We start from the raw sequence: 17,693 nt of genomic DNA, 5'->3' as shown, positions 1-17,693 counted from the left end.
AGTGCTAGTTCTGATATCCGGGTTGGCCAACCTCAAGGTTCTCTAATAAGTCGCTAGCGACTGTTCATAGAGAGGCCCTGGAAGTTACTAATCCAAGCTTCATTGGGTGTCGAAAGTCCATTAGACTGCCTGCCATAGTCTGTCGCGTCACGTGCCGCAGTTGTCCCGTGTGGAGAGGGGAACCTCGCAGGGAGACCTTGATATTCTACTGGGTTTGTAAATGTCGTGAATCCGTCCATTGGGCCATAAGCACTCGGGGAGACAGCGGCATTTCGGGGCGGTGCGCCGAATGGGGAATACCCATATGTATATCCTGAGGGCTGAAATGCGGTTTGCGGTGCTGATCCTCGATCAAGACCCGGGTTGAAAGGCTGTGGAAATGCGCCTTGATAGTTGCGATTGGCTTGCGAGCTAGCATATGAAGCTTGTTCAGGCTGAGGGGCTCGACGTTCGTTCTGGGCGGTTCGACTAGCACCAACGGCTCCCGGCCCAACGCCGCTAGGGGCTTGAAGGCCAAGCGATGGGCTGGCAAAAGATGCTGGATTGATGGCTGACATCCAAATTCTAGTCTTGTAGACCTTGAAGAGGTCTGTCACGAGCGAGTTGAAGTTGATGTATGCATCGGCGAAGTAGTAGAACGTAAGCTTCTTCCAATCCCTGGTAACTTGTTAGCATGCCAAACGCAAGACATGAATGGCTACAAAGTGGCTTACATCTGGAATTCGGCATCAAGTATCTCCATATGGAGACCATGTTCCTTCACTTTCTGCATGCAAACTCGTTTTGCTTTAGCCTCGTTTCCTTCCTTGTCTCGAAGGGCTTGGATTTCGTGATTTTGAGCAAGCCGCTTGATGATCTTTGGCTTGATCTCACCAGGATTCGGCTCTTGCATTCCATGTTGGCTGGGAGGCCCCATACCACCCACGGCGCTCCCCTGGAGACCGTTGGAAGCAGCCATCAAACCAGCGCCAGTACCATCCGAATTACCGGCCGCGCCCTGAGAATACATCATGAGCCATTTGTAATGTTCTTCGGCATAGTGTTCCTTGAGCTCTTTCGCAGTCGTCCAGTCGACGTTATCGCGAGCAACAGTTCCAAGGTCCGTTCCGCGGTCTGCCTCGACGATAACAAGATCCCCCGGCTTCACTGAGAGTCCTGTCCCTTCCTGAACATAAAAGACGTCGGCCCGAGAACATTTGAAAAGCACAATATAGAGAAGTTGATTGTGGCGCGGCTGTGGCATGCCATACATGCTTCGATGCGGCGATGGAGCTCGGGCAGCGGGGTAGTGCGGAGGGGCGCCGTAAGGGTAAGTCGGAGACTGGTAGTTGGCGGAGGCGTATGTTTCGGCATTACGAGGGACGGTGGCAATACCACCAAAGTAGGAAGCTGCTGTTGGTCGGTCATGTAAATAACGTGCATTCAAAGAAGAGTCTTCTGAGATCTGACCCAGGCTTTGGCCATAAAGAGATGGCCGACGAGACTTATCAAAGGTTTGCTCACCATGATCAGTGAGAGGGTTACCAGCACCCTCTTGATATCTGTTAGGGTAATCCTTCGCCGACAGAGCCTCCTGCAAGTTGGTCTCGCGTGCAGACAACGGTTCACCAGCTGAGCTAATAGACCCATGACGTGTAGGCACATCGGCGAAGGAGTGACGCCTACTCTGTGGAATATCTGCCAACCCACCGAAACCAAGCGAGCTCTGCCAAAAGGCCTTTTTGACGTTTTCCAGTTTGCGATTCTCGAAGGATCCATAGGGAGGAACTCTAGGCGGGCCACCTGCTCCATATTCGCTCATTCTGCGGCCTGCAAGACCCTTTGAGGCCATCTCCTGAAGCTCATTGACTTCATCGAGTTCATCTATCGCGAAATCAGATTCCTCTGGCAACGTCTCTTGAAGGCCATGCGCACCCCCAAAGCCATAAGCGCTACTGGTAGAGGAACGAGGCCGGAGGCGCGCATTTTGGAATTGCTGCTGTCGCAGGATAGCATTCTCTCTCGCCAGTAGCTCGATGGTCTTGGCTTCATTTGACTGCAATGTTACACCGTGGTTGGATCCATTAGTGCTCTCGTCATCGTCATCGTCGACCTCCTTCAACTTGCTCAGCCCACTGTCGCTCATCTCGCTCAGCATGCTTGGCCTCGACGGTCGATGCTGAAGTCCAGAATGCGGCATAGGTCTGCCTCGACCTGCGAATCCCGGGGCCGCACCCGACGATGTAGTAGATACGGAAGAATCAGGATCCAGCTGACCGACTGAATAAGATTGAGATCTGTACGTTTTTGGCGTTGGGTGTAGCGGGATTGGAAACGGGAGGGTTGAGTTTGGCGGCAAATCTCTCTGGTTGCTAAGTAGATCACCACTTGGGAATCCATTGCTAGCTAACTCTGGAGGGTACATTGATGTCGGCGATGGCAGGACTTCGGTCAACCTGGACGGTGGCTCCTTGCGCGCCTCAGTATTCCAAATACCACTACCCCAAGGAAACGAACTCGGGCCAGGATGGCCGCGGCTAACCGCAGAACTGCCTTGGGGATGCGTGGCCCATGTGTTAGAATCCGCAGCAGGCGTGGTTGGATGCGATGCAGTCGGCGACATGGAGCTGCTTGCGAATGAGCCTTTCCGGGGTTGGGTGCCTGATGGTGTTGTGTCATTCAGCCAAGAGGATCTTCGAGTCGGCTTGTGAGGTGGGACGATTGGTTGGGTCTGTTCTCGTCGATCAGGCTCGTCATCAGAGCTGGCTAAAGCTTCCGAGTCCGGCGTCGACCGCCTGCCATTGAACTTGTCCAGCAATATAGAGGAGTTGCTCGAGGTCACAGATTGAGCCCCTTTAGGCGCCCCGGAGTTGAGCTTAGAGCCAATAGAACTCATCGTGTTGGGCGCTGAGGCTAAGAGGAATAACTATCGTTCTTAAAAGGAGGTAAGCCACTGAACGAATCAGGGTAGTTCTGCTGGAGTATTCTGGCGCTGAGGGTGGGTTAGTAATTTGGCACACCTCTATCAGGAACATAAAGGTGAAAGGGAAGTAAGACTATAGGGGATGCGAGGCCCTCTTTGCCTCCAAGGATGCCTGCCAATTGCAACTGAAACTTGGCAGGCTAAGAACTTGGGACGATTATGCGAAGAGTATGATACAACATAGGGTGAAAACATAGAAGAGGCACGAGTAAGGCACCATGCCACAGCTCCCCTTCTCACGTTGAACCCGATGCCGCCAATTAAACGTCGCGCTATGGCTTTAAAGGCCAACACGGGTTTCAATATGACTTGGTAATTAAGGGAGCGCAAAATAGACCTAAAGAATGCAGAATACTTGTTCTCCACTTGCGAACAATATACATATGGCAAATAACGTACCTGAGGTTACGGAGGTGTAAGTAAGCCTCTAAAATCTGTCCATCGAGTTAGATGTTGAATCAAGGGAATCTCGCAGGTAAAAGAGAGGAATATATCTGCCAACGTTCTCCATTGGGATCGAAGTTTGGCTAGTTAAGTAAAGACTGACCTTCTAAGTGGGTATTGCTTGGACTGAGCAAATGAGTCAGTGATAAGGCAGCAGGATTAGGGATATGAAGAGCTACCGGTGCGAATTGTAAACACAGAGGGGAAGTCAGATCAGCGATTCGAAGGTGAGTATAGAACAGGAGAAGGTGAAGGCCGTTGGAAGGCAAGTTTAAGAAGGTCGTCAGCGGTAAATCGTGTCTGGCGCGAGTCTCGAGCGCTGGAAAGTGGGCACTATGGGAAAACAAGTCGAATATGTCTGGTGTGAGGTCTATAACTGAGAGAGCAGTCAGTGCATGGTTACTTTTAAATTGCAGGAGTGAGGCAAAGCTGCTAGAGGATTGGTGCGATATGTGAAGAGAAGATTCGGTTGTATGCGGAATAACATGTAGAAAGAAACTCCACAAGAATATGGCCCCTTCCTGCAGCCGGATCGATAGATTTCCCAGGCAATGCCGTCGCGCCACCTAGTTCCTGGGGGATTCCGAAGATCGCGCGCAGACAGGCGGCGTAGGGAAAGAGCGTGTAATATCATTATGATAGCCAGCGCCCCGCTCTCCTAATCTCCCAGCTTCCTTTCACACTGTGAAAAGAAGGAGGGAACAATTTGACAGGCAGCTTTCTGCCTCGCCAACCCCGAGGATGGACTATATATGGAAGGCGCATAACCGATAGAGAGAAGGTGGCAATAGTCAACTTACTCGGGTCGGGAGTATTAGATCGAGAAGACAATGCTGAAAACGAAAAATAGAACCCCGCAATCTGCAGCTTGGAAGAGTATGGTCAGCCTTTGTTGGACCAAGAATATGGGAGGGAAGATGGGCGCAAGACTACTGCTGCTCCTGCTGCTGCCACCACGCAGCGCGCCAAATCGCAGGAGAGGCGACAGGGATTGGGCAATTTACCGTATCGTTAAGAAATCGTGAGCCGCTCTAGTTTATCTGCCGTTTTGGTATCTTTGCCCCTTCTCCGGTGTATGTAGTATGTGTATTTGCTGAACCCGAGTCCCATCTAAAGCCTCTCCCGTTCCGGGTTTACAAGTTTGTGAAAGAAAGAAAGTTGTACAGAGCTTCGGCGCATGCGCATGCGCGGGCGCGGGGGGGTGGAGGTGGGAGGCGAGCGGCGACTCTGATTCCTGGAAGGCTTTGGTTCGCCGGGTTCATGCGTTGCCCATCGTTGAAGGGGAAGTAAAGGCGGATGGCCTTGGTCTCGAGAGCCGCGGTGGTCGTCGAGGTTGAGGGTCGAGGTTGGGAGTCGTTGTAGGAGTCGTTGATGAAGGTGGAGGATTCGGGTGGTGATGGCGGTGGTTGGAGTAGTGGTCGTTGTGCTGGTGGTGGTCGTGCTGGAGAGGCGATGTAGTAATAATGCGGGCTCTGCTCTAGGAGGGACGGTACGAGCAGCAAGCACCGCTCGGCGCATGCGGGGAACAGGGGCAGGCTGGTGTGCGACGAGCTTCGGTTCGGGGGGGGGCGAGTGAAGGGGAAGGGGAAGGGGGACGCTTCAGGGCTCGGGGCTCGAGGACAGACAACGGGAATCAAGCAATCAAGCGGATCTGGATTCCGGCGCTGCTCTGCGGTTCAAAGCTGTTGAAGCTGTGCGATGTTGCGGATGGGGAGGGTGTATGTGGTGTATGTTGTGTCTGTGTGCACCAGAAGCCTTGATAGGGATTCTTGGGGAGAGGCGTGGGTGGAGGTGTAGGAAGGCGATGGGGAAGTTGGAGGAGTTGGAGGCGGAGGTGGAGATGGAGGTGGAGGTGGAGGTGGAGGTGGAGAGAGGTGTACGGGCACTATGTAATAAGTGTGCTCCTACCTACCAGTGCCAGTACTAGTATGCTACTTGTATTACCACTACAAACTAATATACAACACTAATACAACACTGATAACATCGAATAGTAGCGGAGGGAGAAATTGCGCTGGGGATTTAGAGGGGGGGGGGGGTTTTTCAGGGCACTAGGCATTAGGTAGGTATTAGGTGCTACAATACAGTGGGCACTACTTGTGTACTGTAGATACTACTGTAGATGCTACTGTAGATACTGGATACTAGATATGTCCAGAGCAGAGAGTGGCAGAGGTAGGGGGGCGTAGGGTGTCCAGTGCATCGTGTAGGGTGCCGGGTGCTGGGGTTCCTTTCCCCTTCCCTGTGGCTGTATGAATAAGTCCTTGAAAACAGCCAGAAGAGCAGAGGAGCAGCAAAGGAGCAGCACCAACAAGCAATTGAGCGGGGAGGGGAACGCACAGAGAGAGACGCAGAACCCTCGTCCGTACATGCTCTGCACACTCTACTGCACAACGGTTATTAACATGCATCAATCATATGGTATGGGCACGACCTCACGACTTCTGGCATAGATGCCTACCTAGGCAAGGTATCTTAGGTATCGTACCTTAGGTGCTGTATACTTGGCGCTCACCGCGGAGAAGTCCTCCTACTGATTTACCACACCACACATACCTATGTTCGCCTCCCACGTCCGCAAGCCATGTCCCATTTCCCATCTCCCATCTCCCATCTCTAGATCTCGATATCCAACGCCTCCTCTGCTACGCTAAGGCCTCATCCATCATCCATCCAGCAGGCGAATAGAACATTCACGTGTCACCCACATACTATCTTACCTAGGTACTACTAGGGAGCACTCGAGGGGAAACTATCAAAAACAGGGAGCCCCCCTCCCCCCCTATCAGTCGTGCGACGGAGATGCCCCCGTACCTATGGGGAGACCGAACTATGGCACTAAGAACCACTCTGTACGAACTACACATCTCTACGGGTCCTGAAACCGCCACTCCCGGGAGAGGGAAAGACGAAGAAGGGGGCGTTGGACCGTGGATATCCTTCCAGCTACGGAGTACGTACACGGTAATTACCAGGTAGGTAGCTTTCCCTTCCGATCTGTTCTTTTTTCTTTGTTTTGTTTTCTCCTATTATTATTGCTTGCAGTAATATTTCCTGCATGACATACGGGAAATGGGAAATGCGTTTTAATAATAGAGTTATTACTACGTCCCTAGGTATGTTTTACATGTACACACTTATGCGCAACCCTCTAGCGGGCCATATCATATCTCCTCATTTCAAATTTCCCCAGATCCGCATATCGGCATCCCATTCCGGAGGAGCAGCATAGCTCGATAAGCCTAGCTAAATAATAATACTCCGTAATAATACTACTTAACTAATCCCTATCATACTTAGCGCCACCATCCATCTGTCAATTATCAAACAACTTCCCTCCCATCCACCCCCCCGCGCCCTTGCCCCCCCCATTCCGATCATTTTGCGGGGAAAAACCTAAATGTAGGTTGAAAGGGAAAAGTAGTATGGAAAACAGGCTTTATGTCCAGGTGGTGCATAACCAGCGACCAGTGAGTGCGCTGCAATAATATCAAGGATGATGCCGGACACAGATCATCCTACGGCTTATGTCGTATGCCACTGTAAGCCACTGTATGCCTCTGCCTCTGCCTATGCCTATGCCTGTGGGATGGTCCCTATGCCTGCAAAAGTGCGCACTGCACCCACCTGCACCACCTACACACACGCACACCCCTTTGGCTCCTGCGGCGCAACGCTCATCCAGTTGCTGATTCGCTGTGCGGCACGACAGCCTCCCATCGAACTGAGAGGGAGGTTGATGCGTTTCCGAGGCGGCGGCCAATGGGTGCCGATTGTATAGATGGTTACGTTTTGCTCCCTCTTCTTTTCCAAGGAGAGGGGGGAGGGGGTAGGTATTTGCGGTTTGCACTTTGCACTTTGTTTGGAATCAATAATCATAATGCATGTGGCTGCTCTGATCACGATGAGAGAGGGGAGATGTAATAATAGTGAAGACACTGACTGCTACAGCGCCCACTCGCCGCATACAGATTTTATCAATTTTGCATCTGGGTATATTCAAGTCAAACAATGTCAAAGTCTTCTTGTGAAACCATCCTTCTTTTCGCCTCCGCCGCCGCCGCCGCCTCCCGAGTCCCATGTCATCAATGGGCGGATATTCCCAGTATTGTACATGTAACGAACCATCTCGATCCCGCCGCCCATTAACTACGTTATCTCATCTCCAGAATTACACATCTCCCGTTATCTGTATAACTAGCTATCTATCCTGCTGCCGCACCCTGCTTCTTTAACTTCTCTTCGAATTTTTCGAACTCTAGCAGAGCAATCTCTTCTTCCTGGTCCAATATTTGCGTCACGAGCTTCACCTCCTCAATCTAATCGCATCAAATTAGCATTCATATCCACCTTCATATATCAATCAATGGATTGACAGAAAACTCACATAATGCATCAACATCCCCTCAATCCCATTCTTGAGCGTAACCGTACTCGAATCGCAGGTTCTGCACGCCCCACGAAGCTTCAACTTCACCTCTCCGTTCTCCTCATCAAAGCCCCGGAAATCGATATCGCCGCCATCTTCCTGGATAGCCGGCCGAATCCGCGTCTCCAGCAATTCCTTGATCATGCCCACCACCTCGCTGTCATTCTCATTGTAGCTCAAGCTATCCTCCTCGCCCCCCTCCTGCCCACTCTCCCCCGACTTGTTCTCCGTGATATTGACAATTGGCGCCCCAGATGTCACAGCCTCGGTGATCAGAGCGAACACTTCTGGCTTCACATAGCCCCAATTGGCATCTTCGGCTTTCGTCACGGTGATGAAGTCAGGACCGTAGAAGACCGAAGTAATCCCATCAACATTCATCAGCTGCGCAGCCAGCGGCGACGGATGGGGTGGGGCAACGGTCGATCTCGCATTCATATATTCGATGAAGGGGGTCGATAGCCCTTCCGGGAGGATCGGGTGGTTAGGCACGAATTTCAGAGCGTTCACGTTCGGCGTGGTCTCCGTCTGGATGTAGATGCTGCGTGTGCCGCCTATGGCTGTAGGCTTCAGCATACTAGATGGTTGATGTAATGGCTGTAGTATCGGTCTCGTCCCCGAGTTGGACGCTGCCATCGCAGGTAATCGAGTACTTTGATGCACACATCTCATAGCAGCGGGTACTGTGGGCTTTCTGAGCTTCCTCATGAACGGCACAGCCGCCCGTGAAATTCTAGCCGTCGTCATGATGTCGTAGGATATGTATAGTGAAAAAGACCAAAACTCTCGTTGAGGTTGGAACTTGTTGGTGGTGAAGCTGGGTTGCAATGTTTTGTTCCAACGCTTGGTTTAAAGATGTTTGGCTCGCCACGCCGATCTTTCACCGTCGATGCCGTCAGCTCCGCGGGCGGACGCCAAACTTTTGGATGATCCCTGCAAGAAATTAGATCTCCGTCGCGAACATTATTCTGCGCAGCCTTGATATCCACCACAAACCTACCTACGCAGCGTCGCCGTCAACCACATCCTCCACAACGTATATACAGACAATCACAGGCCAATAACAGATACCGAGGAGATGTCTCTTCCGGGGACCGCTACAGAGGCGCCCAAAGCCACAACCCCACCTACCGAACCCGCTGCTGCGGAATATCAATCCCAACAAGATACCACATCTGGAACCAAAGTGTCCAGCCCTGTGAAGAAGCTCTGCGGGGTCTGCAACGATCGAGAATCAAAATACAAGTGCAGCCGCTGCTACCTCCCATAGTAAGCCAAGCCCACTCACAAGAGGCGATACAAAAAGAAGCCGCGCTAATACAAACAAGCTGCTCCGTCGCATGTTCCACAGTGCACAAGACCACTCATCCAGCGGACGAACCCGCCCCCGTCGCAAGCACACCCATCCCCTCACCTCCCGCCGAAACCCATGGGCGAGCTGGAACCCGCGCCGCAGCGGGCTCCAAAGGCCCATTCGCACCATTAGACAACTCGGAAGAGCTCCAGGAGCTGTTCAAAACCTACCCCCGCCTGAAATCCCACCTCCAAAATATCCACAACGCTACATTGCCTCCTGCAGACGACCACGCGCCTAGCTTCCCCAATGGTCAACAGAAGCGAAGGGGCGGGAAACAAGAGGCATGGAATCAAGACCGCGGACTGCAAAACGGGGTTAAGGCACTGAATCGCGCCCGAGTTGCGTATGGCAAGGACGGGGAGGGCGTGCGGGAGTTCTCGAAGCTGGTTCTGCAGATGGTGTCAAGAGATGCTGGTGGGGTTTGTGATGCAACTGATATAATCCAGAAGGAGATCGAGGAGGAAAATGCGAGGATCATCTCGATGCTGCTGAATCATGAAATATGATGAATGATGAGATTACATTGTGGGGAATGATGGGATCGAATATATATACGAAGGAATATCTGCTGGTAGAGGGATACCATGCAAGATATACGAACATTCGCACAGCATAGCGCAGCATAGGAGACATGTGGGTGGAAAGCGGCGCGGCTTGTCTGTCTGTCTGGTAAGAAGCACCGATTCTATCGATATATTGTTTCTATATATAGAAGGCTAACAAAATATATCCAGGCCCGAAGCTAAACTCGGGGTGGCTAGGAAGAAAATGCCACGGAGGAGAGCATGGTTGTCCCACATTACACAACCACATGGCTCAGGATGAAGGGTTCATTAGGATCATTATTCGATGAGGCACACACCCCCTTAACGCCATGCCCAAAAGCCACCTCTTGTAAGTTACCATAAGCACATACGTCAGCTTGGATGGCGTTTGAAACGATCCAGAAACCTTGTCTTTCCGCCTTTATTACTGTCTGGCGGCGAGCATGAATCTCCACTACCTGCCGCTTCATCGTCCTTGTCCCGTCTGACACTCTTGTCCCTCCTAACTCTCATTATCCAACTTGAATGCTTCTTCCGCAAGAACGGACTTGACCACTCTTTTTTCTGCTGTCCGCTTTCGCTATTATCGTCTTGCTGCACCCAATTATTCCTATCGTTTGCGTCGAACAACGGTCTGGTTTTCGATTTCGTGATTACTGAGATTTCGTCATCCTCCGAGAAAATATCCCCCGTGCTCATCGGCCGAGGGCCACCCTGTCCGTTTTTTAGATGTGTAGTGAAGGTTCGCTGTGGTGGCTTGTATAGATCGCGGCCAAAGTCTGCCTCGGCAGCACCCTCCATCTCTGGACTCCACTGAAACTGGTTCCGGCTCCTGGTCAATTCCCTCTCAACCATGACTTGATCAATGGCTTGCGTCTTTTGAAGAGCCGTAGCAGCATATCCCAATTGTTGGTTCTCGGTTTGGAGGACGTCGAAATGAGCCCTGGCTGCGGGCCGGGCTAACTTGTGTACCTGCCGCAGAGTATCTGGTGTTGCGGTCCTCTCGAATGCCGCGGCAGCAACCGTTGGCACGTGATGATATATGACATCCTGATGAGTTGATGCAACTTTGGCCGCTCTGGCAGCTCGTCGCCGCTCGGTCTTTGCCTTCTGGTCCTCTATAACCACTGTAAGTCGACGGGTCAAGTCCTCTGGGTCGAAGGGTTGGCCAGGTTTGGGCTTCCGCTTCACAGTCCTCCCCGTACTCGCCCGGTGGTCTCGAAAAGTGTGCGTCATTGATCTCGCGGGTTTCAGCTATTGGCGGGTGAGAATGGATGTTGTTATAATGAGAGATAGAAGAGCGCGGGAGATGCTTACAGCAGATCGATCTGTAGCCGGAGCTGGAAGGGCAGCAGCAGTTGCCATGTCGAACAGCTTTAGCTTTTTTAACTGCAGTATATAGGAAATCACCGGTATGTCAGGTGTACGGTTGCGAAACAGAACGCTCCAATGCGGATAAATGCAACGGAATCCAAGGTCCCAAGCGCAAGGTTTCTAGTATGTGGGTGGAATGGAAGGCGGCCAAGGGCAACAACTGAGGGAGGAGAGGATAAGAGGGGGGTACAAGTACTCGGTATAGTACGAGGATACTTGTAGGTGGTCGCAGAGTGGACGCCACCAAGCCCTGGGCGCTCTGTCCAAGCAGCAGGTTTTGCTTGGATTCTGCTTGAGGCTGTTCTTGGAGGGGCAAAATGGGTTAGGGAGGATCTGGAGTTATTGAGGGTTGAGGAACTTAAGTCTTCAGGGTCGAGGGTCGAGGATCGAGGATCGTCGGTCTGGGGTTGCTGCTGGCAGTGGGGTTGGGGTTGGCTTGGGGTTGGTGGCATTGGTCCTCGTGCTGGTGCTGGTCCCACTCTCCAATACGGTCTAACGTCTCGGTACGGAGTAGCGTTGCTGGATCTGGACGGCTCTCCTGGGGAGTCGGGTCACGACACTACAAGACAAATAAATACTTTACGCAGCACTCACCCACTCACTTACTTATTACAAGACACTCGCCAGCTATTGATTGCAATCAGAAGCCTTTCCGCGCCCTGGCCGGAACCTGCTGAGCTGAAATCGCAAAGAATGACTTACTTACCTAGCCAACGCCGTGAATGAAACCGTCCAGTGCCGAGTCTTGACCGCGATTCCAAGACACGCGAGCCCACTGTCCGCATGTCAGAATCAGACTATCAGAACTTTATTGCCCCATGCCCATCGCTTGGGGCCTCCATCAGTCAATGTCTTGCCCAGGCCACCATGGCGAACGAGGTGCTGTGCAGCTCGAATCAGAGCTCGGAGAACCACGAGACCTGCATCTCCTTGCGTCGGCTCATGTCTCCGTGCATTTCGTGCATCGCTCGACCGGTTTGTTGGCTGGGCTCTGAACAAACAACTGAAAGGAGCTCCTCTCTGACCTCACCGCAACCGTGCAACACACCAACTTGTCACCAAGAGAACATAGCGCTATTGCTTGGAAGTTGGTGGGGAACCTTGCCATACCCGCGGAGGCAGCTCAAGCGTCCGCTGGATCGTGAATGATTGTCGACAAGCCGAATCCGGTAGAGGCCGCTATGTTCTTCGTCTGTTTGTCGGAGACACACACCGCCTTCGGCCGTTTACGAGTAAGTTCGCAATGCAACTGAGAAGCCTCCAATCCAATTCAACCGGCAGCAGTCGACGTTTCTCCTCAGACGCCCCCGTTTCAGCACTCCTTGTTTACGAGGTACTGTACCATGATCTCCGCCTGCTCTGCCGAGTGATAAAAGAAAAGAGCGCCTTTTCCCGGTTCTTTATCCCGTGGTCTGGCTGTGGCTGTCGCAGCTCAATAAGCTTTGGTGGAAAGGTATTTGCTTATTCGAGAATCGAAGGCAACGAAACGTAACGAGAGCACTAGCGTCACACATATGCGGCTGCAAGATCGCCGGTACCGTCCTACCAATTCAGGCCCGGATATGGTATCACTGCTTTGGACTGCCGGATTCTATGTTTCCAAACACGGCAATCATCTACCTAGGTAGCGATGTTGTCCAACATCGACTAGCAATACCGCTACCGTAAGTGCTCTCCATCTCTATTTCAAGCGGGTCGAGCCGCTTCAGGGACCAACTCGGTTCTATTGTCGGCCTGGCCGGGCAAAATCCATGTCACTTCGTATGTTCAGGGGACTTTTGCCAGGACTTTTCTGTGCGACTCGCTTCCGGGAAGGGGACGTCATTGAGGCTACTCGATTGATTGCCATCCGCGAAGGATTTCTCGGATGGCAAGCTGCATGTTGTCGTTGTCAGCCATAGGATACTGGCTTGGGGCTGTCGAGATCGGCCGGTATATACGTGGTACTCCGTACAGCTAGTACATGAATTACCGAATCCTGGTGCAAGAAGCACCGAGGCGTAAATCCATCGGAGGCTTGGGTCCCTGGATGCAGCATCTGTACTATACTATACACAACCTTTGAACAAGAAGGAAGTAGTCAGAATGCTGCATTCCGGTTTGCTGCTACTTCGCATATGGGTATATCAAGTCAGGAGAGACCTGATTGTGTCGTGATAAGAAACTCAATTAGGCTCCGCAGATCAGAGACCCCAATTATCAATTTCGGAAACGTACGAAATAGCCCAAAGAAGGATTCAAATATAATAGGCGATGCTGGTAATTGTCCATGTCTCTTCTCGCGTTACACCGATGTAAAGAACTAGCTTGATAGATAAGTCGTCAGGGAGCTTGACATCGTCGAAGCAGATATCGTGGCCGGGACAGAACAACTTGGTCCATTCTCATGACCGCCAACCCCTCGACTCTTTTCTTTTCTTTTTTTCCCCAACCAGTTGTTCACACACATGAGATGGCAAGAACTCGCCTGGAGACTGGCCAGAATATTTATTTGAACGGTTGACCAAACAATAGCTGATGATGATGATGGCGACGATGACTTGTGACCACCAAATCGGAAATAAGCGTTAAATAGGACGAAGTCCCGAAGTCTGAAGCCCTCCCAAGCCAATCAGCGCCCATATCGCGGAAACATGCCCCTCGGGACGTGTTCCATCATGACCGCCTCAATTTACATGTCGCATTTCTCCCGGATTGTTATTGTTCTTCTCTGCTCCGGAAACGGCATGATATACTGTTCACCCCGATCGTGAAGATGTCCCCGTCTGCCACGATCATGCCATAATATAATCCTAATCCCCGACTCAGCACCACATCCCCGCCTTGCCTGGTCCCCCTGCGCTAGATCCCACACCACACCGAGCCGTAGCATGAATTGCGATCGCGATACTTCGTACTTCGTGCAGGTATTCGTGCTGTAGCTGCGACGAGCCGACAACGACGACCAACGACCACCTAGCAGGCTGCTGGGGAGCCTGGCCGAACGTTCGAATGGTCAATGACCACCCCCGAGACCCCCCGATTATAAAGACCAAACCCCGGATTAGTTGCGAGGATGGATGAGGTCGGCGTCCTTCCCGCACGCACCAAATCCACGCGTTCTCGCACCCGAGACGGCCATCGAGAACGCTCCCTCTCGAAGCCTTCCAAACCTCCCACCGCCCCTCTGCCGAGTATACCTGTGTCGGGCTCGAAATCGAGATCAAGCTCGACGCCTCGCAGCGCGCGGCCGGCCCTCACGACGCGAGCGAGCTCAGCTGTTCTTGGAGCCGCAGCAAAAGATCCCGCATTCCCCCCCCCCGACGATATTCCGTATGGCCGTCGCGAACGGCTAGGGTCCATTCAAGACGATATATTCCTCAGGAGTTACCAATCGCCCCTCTCTGCAGCTTTGGCTAAAGAAGAGAAATCGTTTCCCCAATTGGAGCCTGTATGTGGGGAAGATGCTCCCGATGACTCGAGTCCAACATCGCCTGGTAGCCCCTCTGTCGACAATTCCGTGTATCTTCCTGTACGTGCTCCTAGTTCAATTGTAAGGATATAGACTGATGATAGTTTCTACATATAGCCCCAGTCGAGAAGCGGAATGTCTGATATCAATATTGCCGTTATTGGGAGCTCTGGAGTAGGGAAGAGTACACTTATCCAACGTGCACTCGGCCTACGGGCTCTTCCAGTATCCATTGCTTCAAGTCTTCGGATGTCGGTGGACAATGTGGAATATACCGTTAGTCTAATAGAACTAGACCTCGATGCATTCGATATTGTGCCCGACCGGCGCATAGAGTGGCCGAAACAGATAAATGGCCACATAGTGCCCCGCATGGATGGAGCTCTACTCCTCTATGATGTTATGAATCGGGAGACTATTGCGGCACTACCGCAGACTTTAAGTATGGCTCTTCTAATATGTTAGTGTGATATAGCTAACTGATCTTTTAGACGGCCTGGTGAAATCCTCTTTGCCAACGATCCTCGTCTCCTGCAAATGTGACAATCCTAGTAATACTCGGCAAATCGATGCTGATAGTATGGAATCTGCCTGTCCAGCGAATGTCGAGGCTGTGAAAACTGCTGCGAACGTGCCTGAAAGTGCAAGGTTGTGCCTATCTTCTATGCTTCGGGCTATTATGGCAAACAGAAATGGTCAGTTCGCTTTGTCACTTATCGCCCACTCTTTTTGTTCAAGATGGACATATTCCCTTACATGGCTTGTTCTCATATCATCCTGTATTCTCGGTGTAACTAAATATGCGTTTGAGCCATCTAAATTTAGAATGAGTGACCAAACACTCATAGTGTTAGGAAGCTTAAGCACCCTTACTAACAAATCAAATAGCTACCAATCCACCTCTCGAAATGCCTGGCGCCCGTCGCCGAGCTACCTCATCAGCACACCTCGAGACACCGGCTAATCCCGCGACTGAAAGACCTCTCAGCCAGCACTCTAAACATAGCCGTGCAAGTTCAGACTATTCCCTCCTTCGCGGTTTCCCCTCGCCACCCCCAGGTTCTTCTCGAGGGCCACCTCCATTATCACGGCCCAATGGACGAACAAATCTTCATCACCAATTTACCCTCCCAGATCCGCACGAAGCACCACCCCTTTCAGCGCACCCCGCCTTCCGAAATGATAATTCCCAAAATTCCGATCCAAATAATAAACTATTACCGAGTCAAAGGCGTTCACCGTTACCATCACCTGGAAGATCAGGAAACAGCTCCTTCCTTGATATGGAGGAGTCTGATGCCGAGTCGGCGTATTGTTATTCTGACGATATCCCGATATTACAGCGGAACGACGATAGCTTCTTCGACAAGCCAGCAAAGGTTGCCGGCGTAACTTTTGAGGACCTTGTTGACCGACTTCTAGGTCAACATATGTCCAGGGCTGATAGCAACTTCTCGGACATTTTCCTCTGTCTATACAGGAAATTTGCAGCTCCTGGTGAGTTGTTTGCAGCTATACTAAACCGCCTGGAGCGGATTGCAGATGATAAGAATACTCATTACCTTACGCGTACGGCCACCCAGCTACGGATCATCACGGTACTTGCCAAGTGGGTATCGAGCTATCCAGGGGACTTCGCTAGTCCCTCAACGAGCCGGAATCTTGATAATTTTATTAATCACTTATCCAGCGAGCCTATTTTTGCCGCTGCCGCTCAGACTATGCGAGCACAGCTTCAATCTCGTGTAGTTGAGGACGACGACACGGGATGGGCCCGAACTGATGCAGATGTGGAAAGCGAAACCACCAGCATAGCGGAATCTGCTCCAGCTTCACCAGGCATGCGGAAGACTTCCGCCAAAAGTGAATTGGAGGAAGATGTCAGCAACCTACATATTGATGAGCATAATGAGGAATTGGAACGGTTAAAGTCAAGAACTGAATCCTCGGGATCAGCTCGTTTTGGCTCTCCAAATCGATCATCATTTTCGCCATCTTTCCATACAGTTGAGGACTATGAGAGGGAAGCAGCCACGATGGTACCCAGAGCTACCCTTCCGCTCAACAAAAACCGCTTTCGCATCTTTACGAATATCCCCGACGATGATATCGCAGACGAAATGACCAGGATTGACTGGGTTATGTTTTCCTCCATCCGACTTCGAGATCTCGTCCGCCACGTTAGTCTACCCTTGGAACAAAAAGAAAAATGCAAGAGCCTCGCAAATGTCAATCGGATGATCAACCACTTTAACCATATCGCTCACTGGGTCGCCAACATGATCCTTATACGAGAGAAAGCCAAGCACCGGGCTATAATGCTTGAAAAGTTTATGGTCATTGCTTTGAAACTGAGACAGCTGAACAATTATAACGGCCTTGCCGCTGTGCTAGCCGGTATCAACGGAACTGCCATCCATCGTCTAGCCCAGACGAGGGTACTCGTCCCAGCAGATGTACAAAAACGTTTTGCCAGGCTTGTTCTGCTGATGGCCAGCCAGAAGAGTCACTTTGCTTATCGTTTGGCATGGGAAAATTCCCCCTTACCCCGGATCCCGTTCATCCCCCTACACCGACGCGATCTTGTATCTGCTGAAGAGGGCAGCAAGACATTCGTCGGCGCCAACGGGGAGCGAATCAACTGGAAAAAGTTCGAGGTGCTTTCCGAAGTCATCTTACCCATTATGAAGAGCCAAGTAGTACCGTATCCAAACCTCACGAGAAATGATAATGCGCGAGAGATAATCCTGGATTGTAGGATGTCTGTCGATGACGAGGTATGTAACCCCCCGTCGCACCCCACTCTCCTATATATCCACTAACGCTTCTTTTAAAGGATATATATCAGCTAAGTCTCCAAGTGGAAAGTTCGGGTGGAGCTATGGACTTCTCGAAGAAGAAATTCCCGTGGTTTCAGAAATAAAGAAATATATATCTAACTAAATGAATGTAAACCGCTGTGGAGCATCATGGGACATGCATGGATGGGATTTGGTTGGATTTTAATGAGTTTTGGGATGGTAATTTCCGCCTTTGCGCATACCCCCCCGCTGTGAGCGATAGACATGAATATATGATATCGTTGGCTGTTGCCCTTTAGAACTTCTGAAAGCTTTGTTTGGAGCGCGTGC

The 17,693-nt window shown here is 51.4% G+C and overlaps 5 protein-coding genes across 5 annotated transcripts; 2 read left to right on the top strand and 3 right to left on the bottom strand.

Moving 5' to 3' along the window:
- Positions 1-53: 53 nt before the first annotated feature.
- Positions 54-2,875, bottom strand: BP5553_03619 (Uncharacterized protein; the record flags this gene model as incomplete). Its single annotated transcript, XM_032012242.1, has 2 exons — positions 54-657; positions 714-2,875. 2 exons carry the CDS (start codon positions 2,873-2,875, stop codon positions 54-56), a joined length of 2,766 nt encoding a protein of 921 aa, XP_031871935.1.
- Positions 2,876-7,611: 4,736 nt separating this feature from the next.
- Positions 7,612-8,582, bottom strand: BP5553_03618 (NifU-like protein; the record flags this gene model as incomplete). The annotated part of the gene is made up of 2 exons (XM_032012241.1): positions 7,612-7,725; positions 7,794-8,582. 2 exons carry the CDS (start codon positions 8,580-8,582, stop codon positions 7,612-7,614), a joined length of 903 nt encoding a protein of 300 aa, XP_031871934.1.
- A 331-nt stretch (positions 8,583-8,913) lies between these two features.
- On the top strand, positions 8,914-9,698 carry BP5553_03617 (uncharacterized protein; the record flags this gene model as incomplete). Its single annotated transcript, XM_032012240.1, has 2 exons — positions 8,914-9,104; positions 9,164-9,698. The coding sequence occupies 2 exons, from the start codon at positions 8,914-8,916 to the stop codon at positions 9,696-9,698; spliced, it is 726 nt and encodes a 241-aa protein (XP_031871933.1).
- A 411-nt stretch (positions 9,699-10,109) lies between these two features.
- Positions 10,110-11,563, bottom strand: BP5553_03616 (uncharacterized protein; the record flags this gene model as incomplete). Its single annotated transcript, XM_032012239.1, has 3 exons — positions 10,110-10,991; positions 11,055-11,111; positions 11,165-11,563. The coding sequence occupies 3 exons, from the start codon at positions 11,561-11,563 to the stop codon at positions 10,110-10,112; spliced, it is 1,338 nt and encodes a 445-aa protein (XP_031871932.1).
- A 2,603-nt stretch (positions 11,564-14,166) lies between these two features.
- Positions 14,167-17,485, top strand: BP5553_03615 (Ras GEF; the record flags this gene model as incomplete). Its single annotated transcript, XM_032012238.1, has 5 exons — positions 14,167-14,622; positions 14,680-15,004; positions 15,054-15,257; positions 15,451-17,339; positions 17,399-17,485. The coding sequence occupies 5 exons, from the start codon at positions 14,167-14,169 to the stop codon at positions 17,483-17,485; spliced, it is 2,961 nt and encodes a 986-aa protein (XP_031871931.1).
- Between the last annotated feature and the right edge of the window lie 208 nt (positions 17,486-17,693).

The sequence above is a fragment of the Venustampulla echinocandica genome, assembly GCF_003357145.1.
Source record: "Venustampulla echinocandica strain BP 5553 chromosome Unknown scaffold_1, whole genome shotgun sequence".
In the NCBI taxonomy this organism is placed as follows: Eukaryota; Fungi; Ascomycota; class Leotiomycetes; order Helotiales; family Pleuroascaceae; genus Venustampulla; species Venustampulla echinocandica.
The sequence above is the reverse complement of the archived record's forward strand: the minus strand, read 5'-3'. Positions and strand labels throughout refer to the sequence as shown.